The 24,730-nt window shown below is 40.3% G+C and overlaps 2 protein-coding genes across 7 annotated transcripts; both read right to left on the bottom strand.

Annotated features, from left to right (window-relative positions):
* Positions 1–232: 232 nt before the first annotated feature.
* On the bottom strand, positions 233–3,958 carry LOC125383491. 4 transcript variants are annotated; one of them, XM_048401804.1, is made up of 2 exons: positions 1,511–3,958; positions 233–1,276 (listed from the first exon to the last, which is right to left on the bottom strand). In XM_048401804.1, the coding sequence occupies exons 1-2, from the start codon at positions 3,956–3,958 to the stop codon at positions 1,154–1,156; spliced, it is 2,571 nt and encodes an 856-aa protein (XP_048257761.1). In that variant the 3' UTR covers positions 233–1,153. The 4 variants fall into 4 exon arrangements, with proteins under 4 accessions (XP_048257761.1, XP_048257760.1, XP_048257759.1 ...); XM_048401803.1 differs by having other exon boundaries at positions 233–1,783; positions 1,823–3,958; XM_048401802.1 differs by having other exon boundaries at positions 233–2,290; positions 2,330–3,958.
* A 1,082-nt stretch (positions 3,959–5,040) lies between these two features.
* Positions 5,041–21,365, bottom strand: LOC124133104. 3 transcript variants are annotated; one of them, XM_046497356.2, is made up of 11 exons: positions 20,879–21,364; positions 18,938–19,106; positions 17,770–17,918; positions 14,060–14,177; positions 13,507–13,565; positions 12,384–12,500; positions 9,995–10,081; positions 9,119–9,188; positions 8,608–8,694; positions 6,551–6,571; positions 5,041–5,396 (listed from the first exon to the last, which is right to left on the bottom strand). In XM_046497356.2, the coding sequence occupies exons 1-10, from the start codon at positions 20,987–20,989 to the stop codon at positions 6,552–6,554; spliced, it is 987 nt and encodes a 328-aa protein (XP_046353312.2). In that variant the 5' UTR covers positions 20,990–21,364; the 3' UTR covers positions 5,041–5,396; position 6,551. The 3 variants fall into 3 exon arrangements, with proteins under 3 accessions (XP_046353312.2, XP_046353311.2, XP_046353313.2); XM_046497355.2 differs by lacking the exon at positions 6,551–6,571 and having other exon boundaries at positions 20,879–21,274; XM_046497357.2 differs by lacking the exons at positions 5,041–5,396; positions 6,551–6,571 and adding an exon at positions 6,604–6,853 and having other exon boundaries at positions 20,879–21,365.
* Between the last annotated feature and the right edge of the window lie 3,365 nt (positions 21,366–24,730).

Below are 24,730 nucleotides of genomic sequence, written 5' to 3'. Positions count from 1 at the left end.
GCTAGGTTTAACGCCGCTTTTAACAGTATTCCAGTTATATCGCGGTGTGTCAGCTTAATGTTGGAGGAAAGTGCGAAGTGATGCAGGTCTCAGACGTTTACCACTTCGGTGAAACCCATGACCACGGACATGGTGCTGACAAACCTAGAAACATAATCGGGGCGAGCCGGGATTCGAACCCACATCATAGGTTTCTGGCAACCCTGCATAGCGAATCCAGTGATTGATATCATGAGCATCGATCCAATTGGGATCGATGACATGCTTCAACCAAGTCAGCGAGCCTGACCACCCGATCCCGTTAGTCGCCTTTTACAGCGTAATGAAATGGTGTAGTTTACATTATTTTTTTAAAAGCATGGAATGAACCAGTGACCATGTGATGGATGTAATAACAGACGCCCATTACTGCTCTTAGTGCGCTGGGGGTACAATGACTCCTGGGGGACGCAGTATATTCTTTTTCTGGCGTCCATTCTCCACATTTGAGCTTACTGGATGCACATATGTGCATCGTTTAAAACCGTGTCGTGAGGCATTGATCCCCTTCAACAGACAAAGCACAGCGAGTCCCATGTCGATGGGATATGTACAGAATGTATGGATCACGGTTACAATTTGCAAGTATCAGTTAAATGCAAATTCAAATTGCATGACGTGTTTGGAAGTGAATATTATTTTGACATAAGTGATACTGATATTGTCACACACGTTACATCAAGACACAAAACCAACAGTGTATAAGAAGTGTATAGAACAAGCATCCTGTGTATCAGGGGGAGTTGAGGTAGCCAGATACAGGACAGTGCTAGATTTCAGCTGAGGGTGAGTACATGAATATTTACACCACCAAACAGACCTTAACAAGGTATGTACACGTATTCTCAAGGAGAACTTTCCATGACTGTGATTTCGAGTGTGACATTTTTTTCATGTAAATAAAAGTAATGGGACAGGGGCAGTCTGGGAACGAGGAATAACATAGATGTTTGTTGTTTGAAGTAAGAAGTATCAATTTAAAGTGCAATATCAATATCAATAGGTATGTTGAGAGGACTTAGCAAAATCAACAGTGTCTAATGTTTCTGATAAGTTAATGAACGGTGGCGTCAAATGAAGTTTTGTTTTGTTTATTTGTTGCTTAACACCGCACTCACCAATATTCCAGCGGTCTGTAAATAATCGAATCTGGACCAGACAATCCAGTGATTGACATCATGAACATCGATACGCGCAATTGCGAAACGATGACATGCATCAACCAAGTCATATATACCTGCCATGCCAACACAGACTCTTCCAGCATGCTATACACCTGCCATGCCAACACGGACTCTTCCAGCATGCTATATACCTGCCATGCCAACACGGACTCTTCTAGTATGCTATATACCTGCCATGCCAACACGGACTCTTCTAGTATGCTATATACCTGCCATGCCAACACGGACTCTTCTAGTATGCTATATACCTGCCATGCAAACACGGACTCTTCCAGCATGCTATATACCTGCCATGCCAACACAGACTCTTCCAGCATGCTATACACCTGCCATGCCAACACGGACTCTTCCAGCATGCTATATACCTGCCATGCCAACATGGACTCTTCCAGCATGCTGTACACCTGCCATGCCAACACAGACTCTTCCAGCATGTTATACACCTGCCATGCCAACTCGGGCTCTTCCAGCATGCTATACACCTGCCATGCCAACACAGACTCTTCCAGCATGCTATATACCTGCCATGCCAACACGGACTCTTCCAGCATGCTATACACCTGCCATGCCAACTCGGGCTCTTCCAGCATGCTATATACCTGCCATGCCAACATGGACTCTTCTAGTATGCTATATACCTGCCATGCCAACACGGACTCTTCCAGCATGCTATATACCTGCCATGCCAACACGGACTCTTCCAGCATGCTATATACCTGCCATGCCAACACGGACTCTTCCAGCATGCTATATACCTGCCATGCCAACACGGACTCTTCCAGCATGCTATATACCTGCCATGCCAACACAGACTCTTCCAGCATGCTATACACCTGCCATGCCAACACGGACTCTTCCAGCATGCTATATACCTGCCATGCCAACATGGACTCTTCCAGCATGCTGTACACCTGCCATGCCAACACAGACTCTTCCAGCATGTTATACACCTGCCATGCCAACTCGGGCTCTTCCAGCATGCTATACACCTGCCATGCCAACACAGACTCTTCCAGCATGCTATATACCTGCCATGCCAACACGGACTCTTCCAGCATGCTATACACCTGCCATGCCAACTCGGGCTCTTCCAGCATGCTATATACCTGCCATGCCAACATGGACTCTTCTAGTATGCTATATACCTGCCATGCCAACACGGACTCTTCCAGCATGCTATATACCTGCCATGCCAACACGGACTCTTCCAGCATGCTATATACCTGCCATGCCAACACGGACTCTTCCAGCATGCTATATACCTGCCATGCCAACACGGACTCTTCTAGTATGCTATATACCTGCCATGCCAACACAGACTCTTCCAGCATGCTATATACCTGCCATGCCAACACAGACTCTTCCAGCATGCTATATACCTGCCATGCCAACACAGACTCTTCCAGCATGCTATATACCTGCCATGCCAACACAGACTCTTTCAGCATGCTATATACCTGCCATGTCAACATGGACTCTTCTAGTATGCTATATACCTGCCATGCCAACACGGACTCTTCCAGCATGCTATATACCTGCCATGCCAACACGGACTCTTCCAGCATGCTATATACCTGCCATGCCAACACGGACTCTTCCAGCATGCTATATACCTGCCATGCCAACACGGACTCTTCCAGCATGCTATATACCTGCCATGCCAACACAGACTCTTCCAGCATGCTATACACCTGCCATGCCAACACGGACTCTTCCAGCATGCTATATACCTGCCATGCCAACATGGACTCTTCCAGCATGCTGTACACCTGCCATGCCAACACAGACTCTTCCAGCATGTTATACACCTGCCATGCCAACTCGGGCTCTTCCAGCATGCTATACACTTGCCATGCCAACACAGACTCTTCCAGCATGCTATATACCTGCCATGCCAACACGGACTCTTCCAGCATGCTATACACCTGCCATGCCAACTCGGGCTCTTCCAGCATGCTATATACCTGCCATGCCAACATGGACTCTTCTAGTATGCTATATACCTGCCATGCCAACACGGACTCTTCCAGCATGCTATATACCTGCCATGCCAACACGGACTCTTCCAGCATGCTATATACCTGCCATGCCAACACGGACTCTTCCAGCATGCTATATACCTGCCATGCCAACACGGACTCTTCTAGTATGCTATATACCTGCCATGCCAACACAGACTCTTCCAGCATGCTATATACCTGCCATGCCAACACAGACTCTTCCAGCATGCTATATACCTGCCATGCCAACACAGACTCTTTCAGCATGCTATATACCTGCCATGTCAACATGGACTCTTCCAGCATGCTATATACCTGCCATGCCAGCATGGACTCTTCCAGCATGCTATATACCTGCCATGCCAACACGGATTCTTCCAGCATGCTATACACCTGCCATGCCAACATGGACTCTTCCAGCATGCTATATACCTGCCATGCCAACACGGATTCTTCCAGCATGCTATACACCTGCCATGCCAACATGGACTCTTCCAGCATGCTATATACCTGCCATGCCAACACAGATTCTTCCAGCATGCTATATACCTGCCATGCCAACATGGACTCTTCCAGCATGCTATATACCGGCCATGCCAACATGGACTCTTCTAGCTTGCTATACACCTGCCATGCCAACTCGAGCTCTTCCAGCATGCTATATACCTGCCATGCCAACACAGACTCTTTCAGCATGCTATATACCTGCCATGTCAACACAATCTCTTCAAGCATGCTATGTACTAGCTATGCCAACACACAGGACGTTCATGAAGTTATCGACCCCACTCTCTGGCCTGTTGGTAGTGGATTCTGGTTACAATACCTGATTATTGAGCAGCTTAGTGCATCATCTACTGCCTACATCATCTACTACCTACATCATCTACTGCCTACATCATCTACTGCCTACATCATCACACCGAGTCTCATTGTTCTGTCACTGATTGGAAATTCTATACATCTTAGAAAAAGTATATCAAGTCATGAGACAAGTATTCCAGACAACATGTCATAAGGTTGTGAATGTTGCTTTTGGTTAAAATGATTGTTATTGTCAAGGCTCTTCAAATTCTTAGTTGGCATAGTACCAATGTTGACAAAATGTAATACTTAAATGAAGCAAAACAAATAGGTCCAAGACATGTTTGTTTGTTTCTTTGTTTAACACCCAAGTCAGCAATTTTTCAAGCCATATGACGACAATCTGTAAATAATCAGTTTTGAGCAAGACAATCCAGTGATTGACATCATGAGCATCGATCTATACAATTGCAATACAATGACATGCATCAACATTCAGCGAGCCTGACCATCTGATCCTGATAGAAGCCTCTTTCAAGCATGGGTTTCTGATGACCAATTCTAAACCGGATGTTCATGGGACAATCATGGGTTGCTGAAGACGAATTCTAACCCAGATCTTTAGAGGGTTTGGGGATATAATAGTTATATCTGAATGGTATTTGGATCTTGTTGCTTGGTGAAGCATCAGGAGGTCACGCATCAATGCATACTCAGTCAAAACCATGGAGACTAAGAATTGTACCATTTACCATGATTATCATAAAATAATAAAACAACTCTCACACCTGCTACATATTTGCCACTGAATATTCACATTTATATTCACAAAACATCTTTTGATGAAATATATTAAGATATCTGCAAAACATAATCTTTTTGTCCCTGGTTGTTAAAATACATCACAAAAAAGGGATGAGAAAAGTTATTTTGTGAAAATATTAAAATTAAACATGTACACAAAACGTAAATAAATTACTGCATAATGATAAAGCAAAACACAGTAATTGTTCAAGGTTTCAGAAACATGAACATGAACATGAACATGAACATGAACTTCTTCACCAATGTATCTGAGAACTCCACCATCAAAGTGTCATAGTGATTTCATAAGACATGTAACATATTGCCACAGTATTTCACAAACACTATGTTTCAAGATCATTCTTACAAAAGAAGGCTTGCAAACTGAGCAGCCACTTGCAACATAAACACTATCATCTACATCACAGATTTGCTTGTTTTTATATAGCTTGTGTTCAACTGCCATGGCAACCGGAATCATGGAAGTTGTTGACCTTGAATCATTGCCACCTTGACCTTCGTCCTGCCAGCAAGTTGGTGTTTTCTGCTGCAAGGACTTCAAAAGCTGCAAATAATAACAAACACATATGATGTCTGATGTCATTCCCTAGCTATTTTGACTTGCACCATGTGTTTCAGTAACAATTGACTTGCCATTGCATGTGTTTGTGACAGATGACACCAGTGAGGTAGAATATGCACATCCTTTTACAAGCACCTGGTACCATTACTATTTGATAGTGATTCATTCATAAACCCATGCTAGTGATATAGTCGGAATCGTATAATGGGTTCTGCTTTTTTCAGAGATTTCTTATGATTATAGAAAGGGTTTTGTCGCTTATATTTCAGACAGAACAGGTGTTTCTTCCATCAGCAGCAGTACCCCTTACATATTAAGGACAAGCACTAATATTGTAAAGAGAAGAGTGGAGGGTAGAAATGTGATTTGCAGGTTATTGGGGAGCATTACCTCTGTCAGCTTGGGGGGTGGGGATGGGTAGATAACTATGTAACTTTGGGGATGGGGAGGGGAAGCTGACCGTTTAACTAAGGGCATTGTCAGTTATTTCTGAGATGAAACATCATACATATATTTTTGATTTTCCAATTTTGGAAATGTTGAATCTTTAGGGGACTTTGGGGACTGTCAGAATCGGACACTGTACTGTAAATCTGGACAGTTTTGCGCCATGATATTACTGTGAGTGGCTAACAATAGCCTTAACTTTGTCTGGGAAGTTTTGCGACATCCTGTTACGATCCTCTGTGTCATTCACACTTTTCGCAGCACTCTCCTGGTCTCAAAACATTCCAGATTTACAGTAAATACATTTGCTATTGAAAAACTGTTTTGTACTCTCATTGAAATCCACAGAGGGAGTACTGTCTGAGGTATTGGTGATTATTACTGTATGTTAGGTTAGGTATGTTCTATATTTGATAATATATTCATAATATTTTCAAAAATATATTTTGAGAAAGTGCAACCACAAGCATTACTGAAATTTTTCTATCGTCTGACCTTCTCATGGCATATGCTGGAGTGACAATATGACTGTGCAGATGTAGTGCTTATACACTGTATGTGAAGTAGGAGGGTTTGGGAGCATATACATTGTATGTAGGTGTACAGGTAAGGCACACACTCGGGGTGCCGAGGGGTGTGGTCGGGTTGGGGGAAAGGTAGAGCGCAGAGGGGCATTTCACACTGCTTACCTCAATTTAGATTTTCAGAATCTAGAACAAAGTTCAGCAAAATCATATCCATTATTTTGGATTGGCGATTGGATTACTTATGTTTACCATTAGCAGCAAGCAATACGCTTCCTTTGTGGTTCAAATTAATTGTGGGAAAAATGTGTGAATGGGTTAAATTTCAGGTTACAGTTAACAAAGAACTAATTAAACATTTTCTCTACTGAATTCAATTCATACAACCATGTAGATTATTCTGTTGAAACCGTGGATTCATGAAAGTTGTAAGTGGAAAAGATGAAGTGGTGAGTTAGTTCGACATTCCTGGAAGAGAGAAACCAAGAGAGCTGTTCAAAAGTCCTTCTCTACCCCCTCCTCCCCACGCACACACCACACAGAAATGATGGAACCATTGCATAAATGTTGTCAAGACATCGGTAATGGAAGTTGTGGAGCGATGGCAAGACACCATGGATATTGCAATGAAGGTTTTGTTGCATAGTTCAGCATAAATGTAAGATTGGTTGGTTGGTTTGTTGTTTTACGCCGCACTCAGCAATATTCAAGCTATATGATCGCGGTCTGTAAATAATCGAGTCTGGACCAGACAATCCAGTGATTGACATCTTGAGCATTGATCCACCAAATCGGAAACGATGACATGCTTCAACCAAGTCAGCGAACCTGACCACCCGATCCCATTAGTCGCCTCTTAGACAAGCATAGTTGCCTATTTACGGCAAGCATGGGTTGCTGAAGAACTATCCCGGATCTTCTCGGGTCATGATTAAATATAAGGCAATTGCAAGATGGAAAACATATAACCTGTTACCTAACCCCTCATCCCCCAATATAAGGAATTAATTTTTTTTTATCTGACATCAAACTTTTAAACTGCTCCCTAACATATATTTATGGACAGATCGCCTCAGTGGTCTAGGGGTAGAGTCTCCGCCCAGAATGCAGAAGGTAATGGGTTCAATCAATGGGCACGTCATACCAAAACATGTTGAAAGATGATACTTATTGTCACCCTGCCTGGCACTCGGCATTAAAGGGGTACCACAAGGACTGGTCAGCTTGGAGTCAGTATACTGTGTCTCACTGGGGCATTCATGTTAAATTTCGGCATGGTATCTCAGTGGACTAGCACTATAAATCGGCATTAGTCAGGACAAGTACAAGTGGCCAGAGACACGCATGCATGTCGCTACATAAGTGAAATAATCTTGGATGATACGTTAAACCCTATTTCACCAAACCTGACATTAACATACAGCAGTAATCTCCCTTGTATGACAAAGCTAGCTTACAATAAGAGATACAGGTCTCAGTTGTTTACCAACGAACAGACACATAATAATGGCAAAAAACTGGGTTTTGGAGCCATTATCAGCCATGATCAGCATGCCAAGGGACGCAACTCTGCACAGTGACTTGTGGTGTCTTAGATGAGTGGGCTACTTGCTCCCCAACAATACAAGCTGAATGAGGCGAGTTGTATTGATACAACATACTAATGTGTGTGTGTGTGTGTGTGTGTGTGTGTGTGTGTGTGTGTGTGTGTGTGTGTGTGTGTGTGTGTGTGTGTGTGTGTGTGTGTGTGTGTCTGTGTGTATGCATGTGCATGTGTGTGTCCATGTGTGTGTGCAACATTCCTTTTTTTAGAAATACCAAAGTAATTCTCAAGCCATAATTAGTGCAAGTTTATGCAAAATAGTTTGTGTTGGCTCTAGTCATTCCTCATTCCTCAGGTCGACTACAAATTCAAACAATTATGTCCTAACAAGTAAAACATTGTTATTTTTCATTTACCAATAGTATGTTACCTTCAGTGAATTTAGGGCCATACACCGCCACCTTGTTTTTTGTGATCATGAAAGTGAGTGAGTGAGTATTGTTTTACGCTGCTTTTAGCAACATTCCAGCAATATCACATCATGGGACACAAGGAATGGGCTTCACACATTGTACCAATGTGGGGAATTGAACCTTGGTCTTCTGCGTGACGAGCGAACACTTTAACCCCTAGGCTACCCTACTGCCCCTGATCATGAAAGACAAGAGTCAATATTTACCTCTTTCCCGGAGTCCTTGGTTAAAGTTTCTGTATACAATGATAAGCTCCACCATCAGGATCAACCAGGAGATCAGGGCAATAGAACCTGTAACAATCATCATCATCATCATCATCATCTGCTACAAATACATCACCATCCATCAATGGTATCATCCACTGGCTTATTGGCACTTGTACAATTACATTAACCAATATTGTGCCATGCTGAACAGGCTAACATACAGGCAGCTGCTGAGGCCACTTGTCAACTGATTTGATTTGTTTGTTTGTTGTTCAACGCCACACTCAGCAATATTCCAGCTATATAATCGCGGTCTGTAAAACATTGAGTCTGAACCAAACAATCCAGTGATTGACATCATGAGCATCGATCTACGCAATTTGGATACAATAATCATGACGTATCAAGTCAGCGAGCCTGACCACCCGATCCCGTTTGTCACCTCTTACGACAAGCATAGTCGCTTTTTACGACAAGCATGGGTTGCTGAAGAGATTGTGTGAGTTACCTGCAGCGAGGAGGGAGTACACGATGGTGTTGCTGTAGGAGTCAGGGTCGTCTGCCAGTACTGTGTACACCTGAATGGAAATTGATAACAATCATCATCATCATCAGCAGCAGCAGCAGCAGTCGCATCACTCTCTACCACCATCATCATTAGTGGTGTACAATACAGCGAAACAGTATTGTTACGTGATACAAACTCACAATACAATACACCAATTTACAACCCCTGTATCACGACACATACAATACATCACGAGTAATATTGATGTTAAAACATGTGAATAACAACAGAAACTGTTCAACCACCAGCTTATGCAGATTCTCTAGTATTTTCAAGTGAGCCATAAATAGCACAACATTCACATGCCCCAAAGTCTATATGTTTCTGCCCTACAATATCCCATCTTCAATCTCTGAACTGAAAACAGATAATTCAGGGTTGTGATTCTCCTGTAAAATTACTAAAAAGGAAGAAAATCAACTTAAAATAAAAGTGCTGTATCGGAATACACATTTAATCGCGAACTCACCGTATTGTTACACCAATCTAATCATCACCACCACCATCATCATCAATAACTGCTATGTAGGCATTACCATTTCTTAAAGCATCATACGGATATTCAGTGGAAAATTGTTACTAGTCCTACTGCCTTAACCAAATTTTGCAATAGTTCAGGTTAAATTAATCAAATTACAAAACATTTGCCAAGTACAGTGGAAACTGTCCAATTTTTACTCGGTTGGAACCCCAGAAAAAGTGTGGGACTGAAAGCTCAAAAATGAAGGTGTGTAGTTTTTCTTACAGTAGTAATGAGATCTATTAATTCTTTTTTTATGCATTTAAAAAATCTGTTTTTTTCTTTTCATTACTCACTTTTATAACTTTATACAGGTAGTATGTAGGCTTGACAACACCAGCCACAGCAAACACCCACGCCCACACCTTCAGTTCCCGGCGAAGCTAGGGATGGAGAAGAAACAAAGCTTCATCATACAGTAACTTACACAAAAACTGTAACATTGGTTACATTATAGTCTTGTTACCGTGGTTACTGTTACCTAAGATTTAACTAAAACACCATATAGCATACCATGAAGGGAAAAATAAATTTTTAGAAAAAACTTCCTGATATCCTACAAGGAAGACTGGCTGCACATGGATTTCTGAGGGCAAGAATAAATCCCTTATATCCCTCTTCGAAGCAAAAAGCTGCAAAAGTCACCAAGTTAACCTCGGCTCAATCGAACAGCTGTTTTCTATCAATTTTGAATTTGTCCTAATTCTTTTACAATGACAGATAAAAACATGTTGGTAAGATGAATTTGTTGTAGCAGTACCCCTCGTGATAATGCTACAAATTACAATACAACATCATGTCACACTTGTACACTGAGTTTAAATCGAATGCTAAAAAATATGTCATGCTGTATTTCTAATCCAAGTAATCTAGCTTTCAATAATGTCAAGTCCTATATCCTATATCCTCTGAGTGAGTGAGTGAGTGAGTGAGTGAGTGAGTGAGTGAGTGAGTGAGTGAGTGAGATGTTTTACGCCGCTTTTAGCAATATTCCAGCAATATCAGGGTGAGGGACACCAGAAATTTGGCTTCACACATTGTACCCATCGATCTTTTATAGCATATTGACAGTAAGGGTGTGGCATGTGTTGTCTGTAGTAATGTTAGTGGATGCAGGGTTGTTTATCACACAATAAAACATATTTAAACACATAAAAAATATTTACCCGTATCTAAATCATGATGACTCCCTGAATACAATTGAAACCTAGGCAATGTCAGACAAGTCCATTTTACTAACGGGGGGGGGGTATCGTGTTTATTTCCTGAATATTCTTGCAATTCTGACAGCAGTTATCTGTACCTTTTCTCTCAAAACTGAGTGTCATATCCTGCTACATCTACCCTCGTAAAAATAATGTCTTCCAATTACACCATCATCATGCTGCGAGCTTTTGTTTCGGATCTCCAAAAATGATGTCATGATAGAACAATGTTTAATCATGAAATAAAATATCCTCCTTCTTCGTTTTTCTTTGCTATTTATCGCATAGCTATCTTATATTACTTCATACAGGATACGGCACTCAACACTTCCGATGACAGGAAGCCATGCTGAATCACCATGACGACTCAACCAGACGAGCGCAGAGCCACCAGGTTAGACTGTCACCAAGTCACTACATCACTAGGTGGTGTTTCAAACACCATGAACAAGGACATCTTACGAAATCTCATCTTACTGGGACAAGGGCATTAACTGACTGTTAAAGTCCAGTTTTCACCCTTGCAGAACTAGGCTGGAATTTCTGGGCTTGATTGTAGCACCACCATTGGCTATGTCTCTCCTGTTGACCAATCAGATTCTACCTCTCATATCACTTGCATCAAACAAAATAATGGTGCCCAGTCAAGACGATCTGATTGAATAATCAAGATCCATATTGTGATAAAACAGGTCTTACTTTGTGAAGTGCATCAAATCATGTGAGCACCTTGACAAAATGCATGAAAAGATTTGGAAAATATCTGTTGAAACTGAGTTGGCGGTACACATGCTTTTGGGAAATCCTGCAATTGACCAAAATCTGCATGGCAGTTTACGACCTGAATGTCGATTTCGTTAAGTGATTTTGATTGGTCTATGCATAGACTCATAAATCCAGCCAAAACATAACTCAATTATTTAAGCCTAGTTCGGCAAGCATGGAAACTGGAAGTTATAGTCATTTAACTCCCTTGCCTCGGGAAGATGACAAAATTCATAACAGCATAGGGCATCTTATGTACAGTAGTCACTGTTTCAAAATACACTATGATAGCATTCAAAAAGACAGAAACAAAAACATAACTATCACTCCATTTTGGGGTTCAAGGGCAAATTTCAAGACACACTGGTAGCAGCAAGTTACCGAGAGTGTAACGAAGGGGTCACATGCTGGTAAGGAGATTGTGGACTTCATTACCAAGGGGGTTAACTCTAACTTGCTCACAGTGCTGACCAAACCAGACTGTAATTTGTGTAGCTCTTTGGCCTATTGTTTCCGTAATTTTAAGGCTGTAATTTTAAGTTTTTGCATGTTGTTCTAATTGCATGTAACTATTTGGCATAATGTTCTAATGGCATGCAATTCTTTAGGCATACTGTTCCAATGGCAGGTAGTTCAAGTCCCCCCTACACTTCCCCATCACCCCCTCCTGGCTGCACTGACAACTCATTACACGTGTTTGTGTATCAACACTCACCACAAACCAGCCCAGTACTGACCACACCAGTGTGTATGGTATCCCCACACCCAGATTGACCTTTTCCAGCACCGTGATGTCGGTACCCTCCTTCAAAGCCAGGATCACAAAGCTTATCTGGCAATGTAAAAATATGACGTCAAAACTAAAAAAACAATGGAAGTATGTGGATCAATCTTGGCACTAGTAAGAGAAACATGCATCATCTGATTGTTGAATTGGATACAAATCAGGAATTTTGGATGTTGTTTAACCAAGTTATTTCGATAAGGAGGGTCCTGATAGTGTATACTGTTTAGCGTAAACTAAACCTGTGTGATTAAGCTTCTGTTTATCATAATCATGCTACTATCTTGTACAAGTTACAAATGTTATATTTGGGATATCACTTTCTTAGTAAAGTATGGATTCTCGTACGTTTTTGGGTTGAGTCCCGTCCAGGATTCGAACCCACACTTGCCAGAGTGAGGCACCTAACCGCCAGCACACAAAGTCAGCGATCTAACCTACTCCACCACCGAGGCTTCCACAAAAAATGAAAGTCCGACAACTGGTAGTCTAGATCTGGTACTTTGAGTACCCCTCTGACAAGTGTAAATTGGCAAGGCTCCCATGGCAGAAAGCTATGAATACACAATGCTATTTAGAAAGTGGTCAAATGTAACAAATGATACATTTTAGGATAGTTGTAAATAACTACATCTAACAAAACAACAAAGCCAGTCAGAATTTTGTACATGGAAATATCCGTAGAACTGTCTGTCCCCATGTTTCACTACAGACAGACCGACGATTCTCATTCGTGCTGGGAACCTTCGCAATTTACATTCTGGTTCATGATGTTATTATTGACTAAATATGATACAGAAAACGTTCTTACTGAATCATCCGAAAATGTAAATACTACTTACTCAAAGCACCAAATTTTACTGACCACTGACAAATGACTCCTCCCAATCAGGACCCTCATTAACAAGTAAAATACAGTGTTTCAAGTGTAGTTACCTAAAGATTTAAACTCAAACAAGCGCAAGGTGCATGTCAGTTAAAGGACAGTAAAAGCATGAGATGATATATGTTGGTCAACAATAAATGATTTCTATACATGACAATAATGTCTTACCGATGCCTGCAAGTCTAGCTTTAAGAAACAGGAAAATATGGCTGCCTGTCTGTAGAGATCTGAAAAACGAACAGCAGTTAATCTTTACACCACAAATTATATAAGTCAGTAAAATCAGTATCAGTGATCGAACTAAAGGGGTCATGGGTCATTTAGGTTTGAATCTAGGGACCCTCTCAACCTTGAACACGCTCCTTACATCTCGGCTCTCCCAATCATGGCCTCCGCCTAGCCGAGCATGCCGAGCATGCGTCACGCCTTCCCAGCCACTATGCCCGCGTGGGCATAAGCTCCTACAACGAGGACTACAAAGATAGGTACTACATCAGCCATTCAACTCCCCCTTAAACTAACCCACCCACTACATTCTTAAATATATCTATCTACCCACAATAATCCCCAGTCGACCACACAAAAATTGGATAATAACAAGGACCCTTGTCATTGATGTGTAACTATCATGTCTGATTCATATATTCCAAATATAAACTTTCAGGTTATGATTAACGTCTATGACAACGTTCTGAAACAGAAGGCTCAATCTGATACTAACGTTGCAGATATTCTGAAGCTCCAACTATTCTGAACTCCAAATATCCAAAGTCCTTCGCAACAAACCAGGCCAGCAAAATGTTTGGTGGCGCTAAGATGCATGCTAAGATCATACGGACCTGAAAATAAAACACAATTTTACAGTAAAATGAACCAAAAGTAGGGAAGCTCACCAATCTCATTAAAATCAGATCTTAGTTCTTGCTACCGCTAAAAAAGATCTGAGGACATCACATTAAGGGTCACGTCACGCGAACTGTGACCGACGAATTGAATGATTGACAAGAAGTCGACATTAGCCAATCAGAAGGCAGCTTTCCTTGTGTTTTACGGCACTAATTTCAAATTAGCCACTATGCTTCGAAACATAGTTTGACAAATTCTCGATTAAAGATTTGAACCCTGAAAAAAAGAACATTCTGGAATGGCTAAATAGACGGTCTAGATTGTATGGATTCAGTTGTTAAGCCCATAACTATGGTTTGGAATACCCCCTGTTAAAGTTTTTGAGATTGCATGATTAGAAATCACATTCCGACTGTCACTTACATGATCTGGTAAGCAACGCAGTGATTGGATGGATGAAAGGTCGTTCTGATCTGACCCTAATGGATGTCCTTAGATCTTTGTTTAGTGGTGAGGTGAGGGGAAATGGGGTTAAACGTCGCGTCCAAGATTATTGCACTTATATAGCGACGTGCATGTACAAGTGTGTGTTTGTGTGGCTGCTTGTACTAGTCCGGACTGATGCCGATTTATAGTGCTAGCTCACTGAGATACCATGTACCATGCCGCAGTTTAACATGAATACCCCACTCAGACACAGTATACTGACTCCAAGTCGACCAGTCCTTTTTTTAGCCCCTTAATGCTGAGCGCCAGACAGGGTAACAACAAGTACCATCTTTTAACGTCTTTTGGTATGAGGCGGTCGGGGATCGAACCCCGGACCTTCCGCTCTCCGGGCGGACGCTCTACCACTAGACCATGGAGGCGGTCTTGTTAAGTGGTAGCGAGGACTAAGATCTGATTTTAATGAAATTGGGAAGCTCACCTTCAGTAAAATCAGCTACTTTGTCCTAAAATCAAACTGCACTTGGATTTGATACAAGGGGTTTCCACTGATGTCTCTGGACATGTTGTGATACTCTTTTGGAAGTTCTGGGATATTTGAAAGGAGCTAGAGGGTTAGAGATGTGACTGATATTAACATATTGCTGATCAGGTTCCTGTTAGTTATGTAATGTTCAGAAGCAAGGTTTCATTAACTAATAGTACAATCTGTGTATAACATATTTATGATTAATAAATTGTTGAACAAACGAAAAAAACACCCATTCAACTGAAGCGACTGCTTTTCAGAGCTAGCTTATTTGTACAAAGCACAAGTCATTTCAGCATATTTCTTTATGAATGGCAAAGGGAAACCTCGGAGTTATGATGTTTTGATTAACTGAAGACTTGCAGGTTTTAACCCAGTAAAACACACCATAACTTTAGCTTCTACAAACAGAAAATGAGTGAGTGGGTGAGTTAGGCTTAATGCTGCTTTAAACAGTATTCCTGTTACATAACGGTGTGTCAGCTTAAGCGGGAGGAAAGCACGAAGTGATGCAGGTCTGAGATGTTTACCACTTTTGTGAACCCACAAGCACGGTTATGGTCCTGACAAATCTAGAAACGTAATCGGGGTGAACCAGGATTTAAACCCACAAACATAGGTTGCTGGCGTGCCCAAGGGACACAACTCTGCACAACTGCAAAGCAGCAGGTCATAACTTCCATTTTTTCGACTTGAAAGTGTCTACCAAACATGATTGTGAAAGACCTACTTTTCCATAAATAGCAATCAGCTGTTTCAGTCAGAGGTAGTTACTAGATAGTGGATTTGAAACCTCTGATTGACCAATCAGAATTGAGTATTTTCGAAAGTCAAAGAAATGAAATGCCACAAGCACTGATTGTGATATCATTTTTGTTTGCATTGCCTGTTTTCACTTGTGATAATGATTATTCAAACCACAAGCTAAAGAATTCACAGAAGCTATAACATATGAGAACAGAAACAGTTAGGCTTATTTTAATTTTTGGGGTCTTGACTTAACAGGGCCAAAAGTGACAATTCAAAAATAAAAATTAAAAAGTTAAAACATAGTTTCTGTTCTGTCTGACCATGTCATCTCTGTTGGATTAGAAGACAAAAAAATACAATTACAAAATTCAAACAAGACTAAAGTAACTGTAAACTCATCAAATAATTACTGATCCAATGTATTGCAAGTAATCTCTGGTCATTGTCAACAACTTATACAGAGAATAAAGTTGGTTTGTGGTATAATGCCCCGCTCAGCAACTTTCTAGCTATATTACATCGGCCTGTAAATAAACATGTTTGGGCCAGACAAACCCTAACTGATATCATGAGCACCGATCTATGCAATTGGGATAAGATGATATGCATCAAACAAGTCATATCTTCACAGGAGAAAAACAAAGTCTTCTAAGAAAAAAACCTTATACATCATGCTAGTGCCAAAATAGTAAACATCCTACTATTAGTCATAAGCAAAATTATTTTTTTATTGTACACTGAACCAATCAAACAAAGCAAACAAAATATAAAAATATTCACCTACACAAAATCATTCTTATTTCCACCTACCAATCCTCTATATCTCTTGGTTCGCATTTCGGTACACCCTCACTAACCCCTGGATCTATTCCCAGTGTACTCGCGATCTCAAATTACCTGCCCCTTGATTTATTGACCAATCAAATGTCAAGATAAGGAAGAAGGAAATGGGTAAGTGAGGAGGACATCCTTTGCATCAAAATGATTTCTGAGTGATTTCTTTAGCCTGTCAGTCAGTTTTCCAATGTTATATTTTTCGGAAACTCTATCGTAATCCATTGGACTGACCGCCACGTTGTCGATATCACAACCCAACATTGAGGCTGACTTGAAACTTGCATTCAGACTGGTCTGTGAGATTGAGTAGTAATCAAATGAAAATCAAGGGTAGGGAATTTGAGATGACGAGAAACACGGGAACTGATCTGGGGGTTGGTGAAGGTTTACAAAATGCAAGCTGTGGAGATGTACCATCTTCCCAAGGCAGGGGCGTTAACTGACTATAGAAGTCCAGTTTCCACCCTTGCTGAATTAGGTTGAGACTCTAGAGATACATTTTGACTGGACTAACAAGTCTATGCATAGTCCAATCAAAATCATGTAATGAACGACATGGATTTAAACGTGCAGATTTCGGTCGATTGCAGGATTTGCAAAGCATGTTTACTTGGCTTGGGCAGATATTTAAAAAAAAATTCATGTTTTTAATCAAGGGGCTCAAGTAATTTGATTCACTTTGCGGGGAAAGACCTGTTTTACTAGAATAAAGATCTTGATTATCGATCAGATCGTCTTGACTGGGTGCCGCCATTTTGTTTGAAGCAAATGCAAGTGATATGAGAGATGGTTACTGAGTGGTCAATAGGAGAGACATAGAAGAGACATAACTCGTTAATAGCCACTGGTGGTGCTAAGATGGAGCTTGGAAATTCCAGGCTAGTTCGCCAAGGGTGGAAACTGGACTTAACTAGTCAGTTAACGCCCTTGCCACGTGCAGATGTAATGTACAGGATGCGACCATCAAGCCAATCAGTAAACCCCATATATGTCAGCAATAAAACATGAACGTGAAACTATACCAGTTTGACGTCTGTCCTCCCTTCTACATTGAAGGCCGCATACTCCAACACACAGTACATGGTGACAACCAAGATGGCCACCATTAGTGCGTACAGCTCGTACACACGCTCACGCAACACACCATGGATGACGTAGAAGGCGCTGAAACCTGAACAGGAAAACAGAAAATTGTGACGTTGCAAAATTACAAATACCAAATTTCAGCTTTACAGATTTCCAGGTAGGTAGGTGTGAAATATATCCAACAGACATTTCAGATATGCTTAATTGCTTCTAGAAGCTATCTGAATCTGTTGCTATGTGTGCAAGCTATAAGGTCACATGCTTTATGGAACTTTTACAGGAAAATATCAGATAGCTTTGCAAAGAAAGATAAAGAATGGTTTATTACATGATAAAACATTGCTCTATCATGACGTCATTCCTAGAGATTCAAACATAAGGTTGAAACTTGATGATATAAATTGGACGATGCTATTTTTGTGGGGTTAGTGAGTATGTTTGAGAATGGAAGAATTTTTTTTCCAATTTAACAAATTTACAGTCGGCGGGTGTTAGCAAGAAAAATGTGTGGCCAAAGCTTGTGTAACTGCATAACTATTGTAACCTATTTGCAATTTAGCATTGTATGCATTTCAGATGTTACTTTTCCCCACTCTTCATGTTTAAAGGTCTTTCTCCAAAAGACTAAATAACTACAACGTAAATGAGTTTTCAAGGATTCTTAGGACTAAGAAAGCTTTGGTTACCATGGACACAAGGAGAGAATATTTTTTTCAGAGAAGAATGTTTTCAGAAGTACCATTCTCATTCCTGTTGCAGTGAAAGACAAATCTATATGATGTCAAAATCAGTTTCATAAAATAAATCTTTGGATTATTTAAAACTGGAGTAATTTCTTTTCACCATTTGTTCACAGCCCAAGTCCAAAGCATACTCATGATAATAATAAAATAATAATGTGCATATTAATAATACACCAAATCCATACCTGTTTTCGAAGCACTACATTATTATCCCAATGGATCAGTGTGCACTCGATTTTCTTTCTCAGCTCCCTAGGGAGTAAACAAACCAAGCTGCTTTTTCAATCAGAGTTTGTGGTTGTGATTTGAAACCTAAGATTCACCAATCAGAATTAAGCATTAGTGGTAGAATGTTAATTACCAGCATTGATAAGTAGGAGTATAGTGAAGGTGAAATCTGATGACCCCGGGTCAGTTTGGACGACCAATACCAGCCTGTAGATGGTCAGTCCAACCGCCGCCAAGATGTTGATAGTTGACACAACCAGAAAGGCCCATTCTTTTGGATACAGTCCTGCAAATGTCTTTGTCTAAAATCAGAAAAAAAGGAAATAATTATAGTTGCCCTGCTGTAAAACTCAAGCAGACTTATAGCCTTCAGGGGAATGGCACCTTTAATAGAACAGTCCAGATGAAAACCAATAGTTCACAGAACAACTTGTGTTTCGTTGTCCTGTTTAAATAGTTTTGTTGAAAAAATGTCACCAACTGGTTCAGTTACATATACACCCCCGCATCCCCCTCTAGAACCATACTGACTGCCCCCATGGTCCAGTGGTAGAGCGTCTGTCAGGAGAACGGAAGGTCTGGGTTTGACTTTCGGCCGCGTTTACCAAAAGACGTTAAAAGATGGTACTTAATTTGTTTTTACACTGCCTGGCGCTCGGCATTAAGGGGCTAAAACAAGGACTGGTCCGCTTGGAGTCAGTATACTGTGTCTGAGTGGGGTATTCATGTTAAACTGTGGCATGGTATATCAGGGGCCTAGCACTATAAAATAGGGATTAGTCCTGAGTAGTACAAGCAGCCACACATACACACACATGCATGCATGTCGCTATTTAAGTGCAATAATCTTGAACGCACCGTTAAACCCCATTTCACCTCACCTGGAACCATATACATGTATGGGTCAATCTCAGAATGCTCATGCATTTTGTACTACAAAGCAGCAAATAGAAACTGCATTTTTTTTTAACTGGATATAATAAAATCACACTTTTTCTACATATTTGAACTGGTAAATGTGAGCCATGTGTTCAAAATATTTTCTTGAGGAGACATATAGTACCCTAAAAAATTTCTTGTCCAAACAAGTGCCAACCTTTGAAAAGCAACATCTGTTTTGTAAATTCAAATATAATATTGCTGAAAAATTGGAACTGAACGTTAATCTAAGGATAATAAATGACATTTAAGACCAACAATTATCATTGTTCTTCACTGATTTAGTTATTATATATCACAATTTTTTACATTTTTTATTTTCAAAATTATTTTCCCTCCTTTTACCAGACTGAAATTTGTTTACTAAGTTCTCCCTTTGTTGTTGTTTAACGCCGATATATGCCAGCTATAAGACAGCGGCCTGAAAATAACTAAGTGTGGACCAGACAATCCAGTGATTTGACATCATGAGCATCTATCGGCTCAATTGGGCTACAATTACATGAAATCAACCACATAGCTGAGCCTGACCACTCGATCCATTTAATTGCCTCTTTAGAACATAGGTTGCTGGTGACCTATATTCTTACCTGGAAACCAGGGTAAGGTTAATTAACACTATGATGAAAATGAATATGTTGATCATAATCTAATTTTATTTATTTGCATTTGAAACATGACTACCATGTTCTTTTGAACCATATTGGATTTTTCACATCCAACTGAGCTGATTCATTTCAGTTTCACTTCAGAAACCTGAAAAATTTATAGGTGGAGATAAAATATTTCCTCTTTCAAAAGTTAATTAACAATTCTTATTTTGAACGTAGGGCTACTGATGCAATTCATGCTAATAATTAATATAGGTTGTATCGATTTCACATAAAATAGGGTTGCATTCATTGCCTTGACTAATAACCTCATATATCATATGAATTATGATATAGGGTTTCAACACTTGTTTCAAATTTTTATTACATCAAGTCATAAATTGAAACGGTTCATAATTTATTTTATGATAGAATTTGATGTCCTGTAATCAATTTTATAACCAATGATAAAACAGAGAAGGGGTCACACCCATATTGCAGCATTTTTTATGTGAGGGATGATGTTGATCTAATCTCTTGTTTACCTTTCCGAATGCTGTAAGTGTTGTGTACTTCGGGACGTCCGTGATGCCATATTGAGTGTAATCTGTCGAACCTTCTCTCGGAGAAGGTGTCGCGGGTTGATCAGCTTCCATGTTGTCAGGTGACACTTGTATTATTTCATACCGTGTACTTCGGGTACACCGCTAGATGAAATCTACATTTTGTGTGGGAGGTTTCCCCTGCAAGTCACATGAGTTCTATAAATAGATATCCAATGAAAAAAGTCGTAATATTTAGTGCTGGCCAATCGGCGCGCGAATAACAATATAACCATGGACGGTATCACGAGGTGTCTCTAGACTGTAAACAGGCTTCATTAACCCGGTGTAAGTGTGATATTTTTCTGACGCACATTTAAATAAGATCTGAAAAGTGAAGACTTCGCGAGAATTGCGCTCGCGCGGTATTGGATCTACCTCAAGCTATAAAATTACGCCATCGTCAAAACAGCACATGATCACGTGCACCGCTTCAGATATACAAATTACATTTTTTTAATTTTCTCTGGTATCGTACTCAATTTTTAATTATTCATTTAAATTAATAAGGAATGTTTTTCTTTACGCGTAAATTAGTCACGTGACACCCGTGTGTCTTTTCTAAAGTTGTATTTGAGCAAGGTGATTTAGCCTATGTGGTTGTTTTTGGGTTTTTTAAATTTCCTCACAAGATTCAGTTTTCTTCATCATTCTTGGATAAATATTAATTTTCTCTCTCTAATGAAAACGAGCAAAAGTAAAACGAGATGCGATCACGTGTGCTCTGTAGTAGGGTCCTGGGCGATAAGTTAAGAAACTGTCGCCAGTCATGATCAGATGTATGATATATGAAAGTTCAATCTCATTAAAATCAGATCTTAGTTCTCGCTACCGCTAAACAAACTAAGATCTGATTTTAATGAGATTGTATGAAAGTTTGGTATGACGTTTGAACTCCCAGTCCCAGTATGTAGACTTTGGCAAAATAGCTGAAAGAAAAAAAGAGAAAAGACAGATTGTTGCTTCTCTTTGTACACATGAAGAAAGTTGGAATGACAATCCTTCGACATTATTGATTTGTTTTTTATAATTAAGTTTGTTTTTCTTTCCGCTAAACATATCAGAGACGCTCTCGTGACCACACACCTTTTTTTCCTACTTACTCACTCACTCACTCACCAACCCACTCACTCACACACTCACACACACTCACACACACTCACTCACTCAGTCACTCACATCCTTCCTGAATTTCTAGTCTTATATTTCGATAGTTTAAACACTTTTCACCTTAATTTGATATAAGGACGAACAATGCATTAACATAAGGAACCTTGATATCTTTGTATATAAAATTTCGAATTTTATTTTTATTATCAAACATTCGGGTTTATATGTCTCAAGTTTTGCCAGAGCTGCTCGATACCAAAAATATGCCAAACAGTAACTTTTTTGACGAAGTGATTACTAAGTAATTGATAAAACAAGTTTGAACTAAATGTTGTACAACATAACAGAATACGTCATAAATAACACAAGGTAATTTTAATGTGGCCAATTTCGTATGGTTATTGAATAATTGATTAAACAAATTTGAAGTAAATGTTGTATAATATTACAGAACACGTCATAAATAACTCAAGATAATTTTAATGTGGCCATTGAATAATTGATTAAACAAGTTTGAACTAAATGTTGTACAACATAGCAGCACACGTTATAAATAACTCTAGATAATTTTATAGTGGCCATTTTGATATGGTTATTGAATAATTGATTAAACAAGTTTTGAACTAAATGTTGTACTACATAACAGAACACGTCATAAATAACTCTAGATAATTTTAAAGTGGCCATTTTGATATGGTTATTGAATAATTGATAAAACAAGTTTGAACTACATGTTGTATAATATTACAGGACACGTCATAAATAACTTAAGATAATTTAATATCGCCAATTTCATATGGTTATTGCATAATTGATTAAACAAGTATGAACTAAATGTTGTACAAGATAACAAAACTCCTCATAAATTTAGGATAGCTTAAAAGATTAACTTGACTATTCTCATTAGTATCTGCTGGGGGCGGTCGGGTAGCCTAGTGGTTAAAGCGTTCGCTCGTCACGCCGAAGACCCGGATTCGATTCCCGACATGGGTACAATAGGTGAAGCTTATTTCTGGTGTACCCTGTCGTGATATTGCTGGAATATTGCTAAAAGCTTCGTAAAACCATTCTCACGCAGTAAAATATGTTCCGTTAGTTGTAACGGCGTGTGTAATATCTATAATGAACACATGAAGGATCGGAAACATGTGGACATTAAATTGTAAATATGGGCTGTAACTGAAGAAAGTGAGTTGGGCCGATTTGAACAGTATTTCAGTTACATCACCATGTGCAAACTTCATGTTGGAGTGAGTGAGTGAGTTGGGTTTAACGCCGCTTTTAACAGTATTCCAGTTATATCACGGCGTGTCAACTTAATGTGGGAGGAAAGCCCGAAGTGATGCAGGTCTCAGACGTTTACCACTTCGGTGAAACCCACGAGCATGGGTATGGTGCTGACAAACCTAGAAACATAACCGGGGCGAACCGGGATTCGAACCAATCATAGATTTCTGGCGTACCCATGGGAGGCAAATCTGCACAGCGAATCGCGGCGCCTTAGACGACTGGGCCACCCGTGCACTCGCTTCATGTTGAAGGAAACAGTCCATAGAAATGAAAGTTGTAGAGATGAACCACATTCGGCGAAATCCAAGAAATTCGAACCACGATCAGTGATTCCTCATCGCCAAGGATCCTTCTTCCTCGATTATGTAAATATAAATCGTCAATGCAAGAGAATAACCAACCTAGATTTTCTGCCAAAACGGATTCCACTTGGTGTAAAGGGCAAAATAGCTGTGAAAATTATACGAATGGACCAATGAAAATCAGCGAGGACACTAGGTGTTCGCGAAAAGGGTTCACTCCATTCTATTACGATACATACCCTGGACCCACTTGCACAAAGCGATCTTAGCGCTAAGACTATTGTAAGCCTATGCTAAAGTATGGGAGTTAAGATCATCTTAGCGCTAAGATCGCTTTGTGCAAGTGGGCCCTGGACCCAATCACTATTGTGGCTTTGTGTTGGAAGTGACGTCACTATGTCCCTCCCTGTCATCACAACTTAGCACAAAGGGTGCGTTGCAAAGCGCCAATCGCTTGCAAGCGATGTACAGCGATTCGCCTTACAACAGTGCGCTAACTTTCAGCCGCTTGCAAGCGAAACAATCGCTGGCTGAGGTCGCTTCGTTCTCAAACCAAAATGGCGGCTTACTTTGACAGCGGAACAAGAAATTATTGACTGGATCAACGAGGAAATGAGCAAAGGCAGCCAACACCCCATCATCCATCCCCATCAGCCTGCTCTACATCTTCAAAGTAATCATAAATTCCATCAGCTCGTCATCGAGCCTCTTCTATTACGTTCTTCATTACGTCAAGGCAACCAAGCGCTAGTTGCGCCGCCATTTTGGAAGAGTGCGCAAGCGCTTCGAACTGTTGCAGACACCGGGATGAGCGATTAATTTGCTTTCTCTTAGCGGTTCGTGGCTTGCAACGCGCCCAAAGTGTCGCACGTTCATCTACAGTGTTATATGACTGGGCAGCTAATGCTTAGCGTCGTGCCATTCGAATCGAGATCTAGCGAACCCATGGTAGTAAACGGTTCCAGTGTGGTTATAGAAAGGAGTTATGATACACCGGATTATTGAGAATGAGTGGACAAGTGAATAGTGGTAGGCCACTGGGACCCAAGTTCCAGTGATCGGTTCCATGACACAAAATTCGGATTTATTGGTC

Source organism: Haliotis rufescens, unplaced genomic scaffold (assembly GCF_023055435.1).
Source record: "Haliotis rufescens isolate VD_foot unplaced genomic scaffold, xgHalRufe1.0.p SCAF_23, whole genome shotgun sequence".
NCBI lineage: Eukaryota > Metazoa > Mollusca > Gastropoda > Lepetellida > Haliotidae > Haliotis > Haliotis rufescens.
The sequence above is the reverse complement of the archived record's forward strand: the minus strand, read 5'-3'. Positions and strand labels throughout refer to the sequence as shown.

Excerpts from the sequence above, each read along its gene's own strand:
- LOC125383491 (XM_048401803.1), bottom strand. The coding sequence starts at position 3,958 with ATGCTTGAAGAGATTGTGTTGACATGGCAGGTATATAGCATGCTGAAA. Across the intron at positions 1,784-1,822 it reads AGTCCATGTTGGCATGGCAG|GTGTATAGCATGCTGGAAGA; the intron begins GTATATAGCATG and ends TTGGCATGGCAG.
- LOC124133104 (XM_046497355.2), bottom strand. The coding sequence starts at position 20,989 with ATGGAAGCTGATCAACCCGCGACACCTTCTCCGAGAGAAGGTTCGACA. Across the intron at positions 12,501-13,506 it reads AGCTAGACTTGCAGGCATCG|ATAAGCTTTGTGATCCTGGC; the intron begins GTAAGACATTAT and ends TTACATTGCCAG. Across the intron at positions 8,695-9,118 it reads GTACTCCCTCCTCGCTGCAG|GTTCTATTGCCCTGATCTCC; the intron begins GTAACTCACACA and ends TGATTGTTACAG.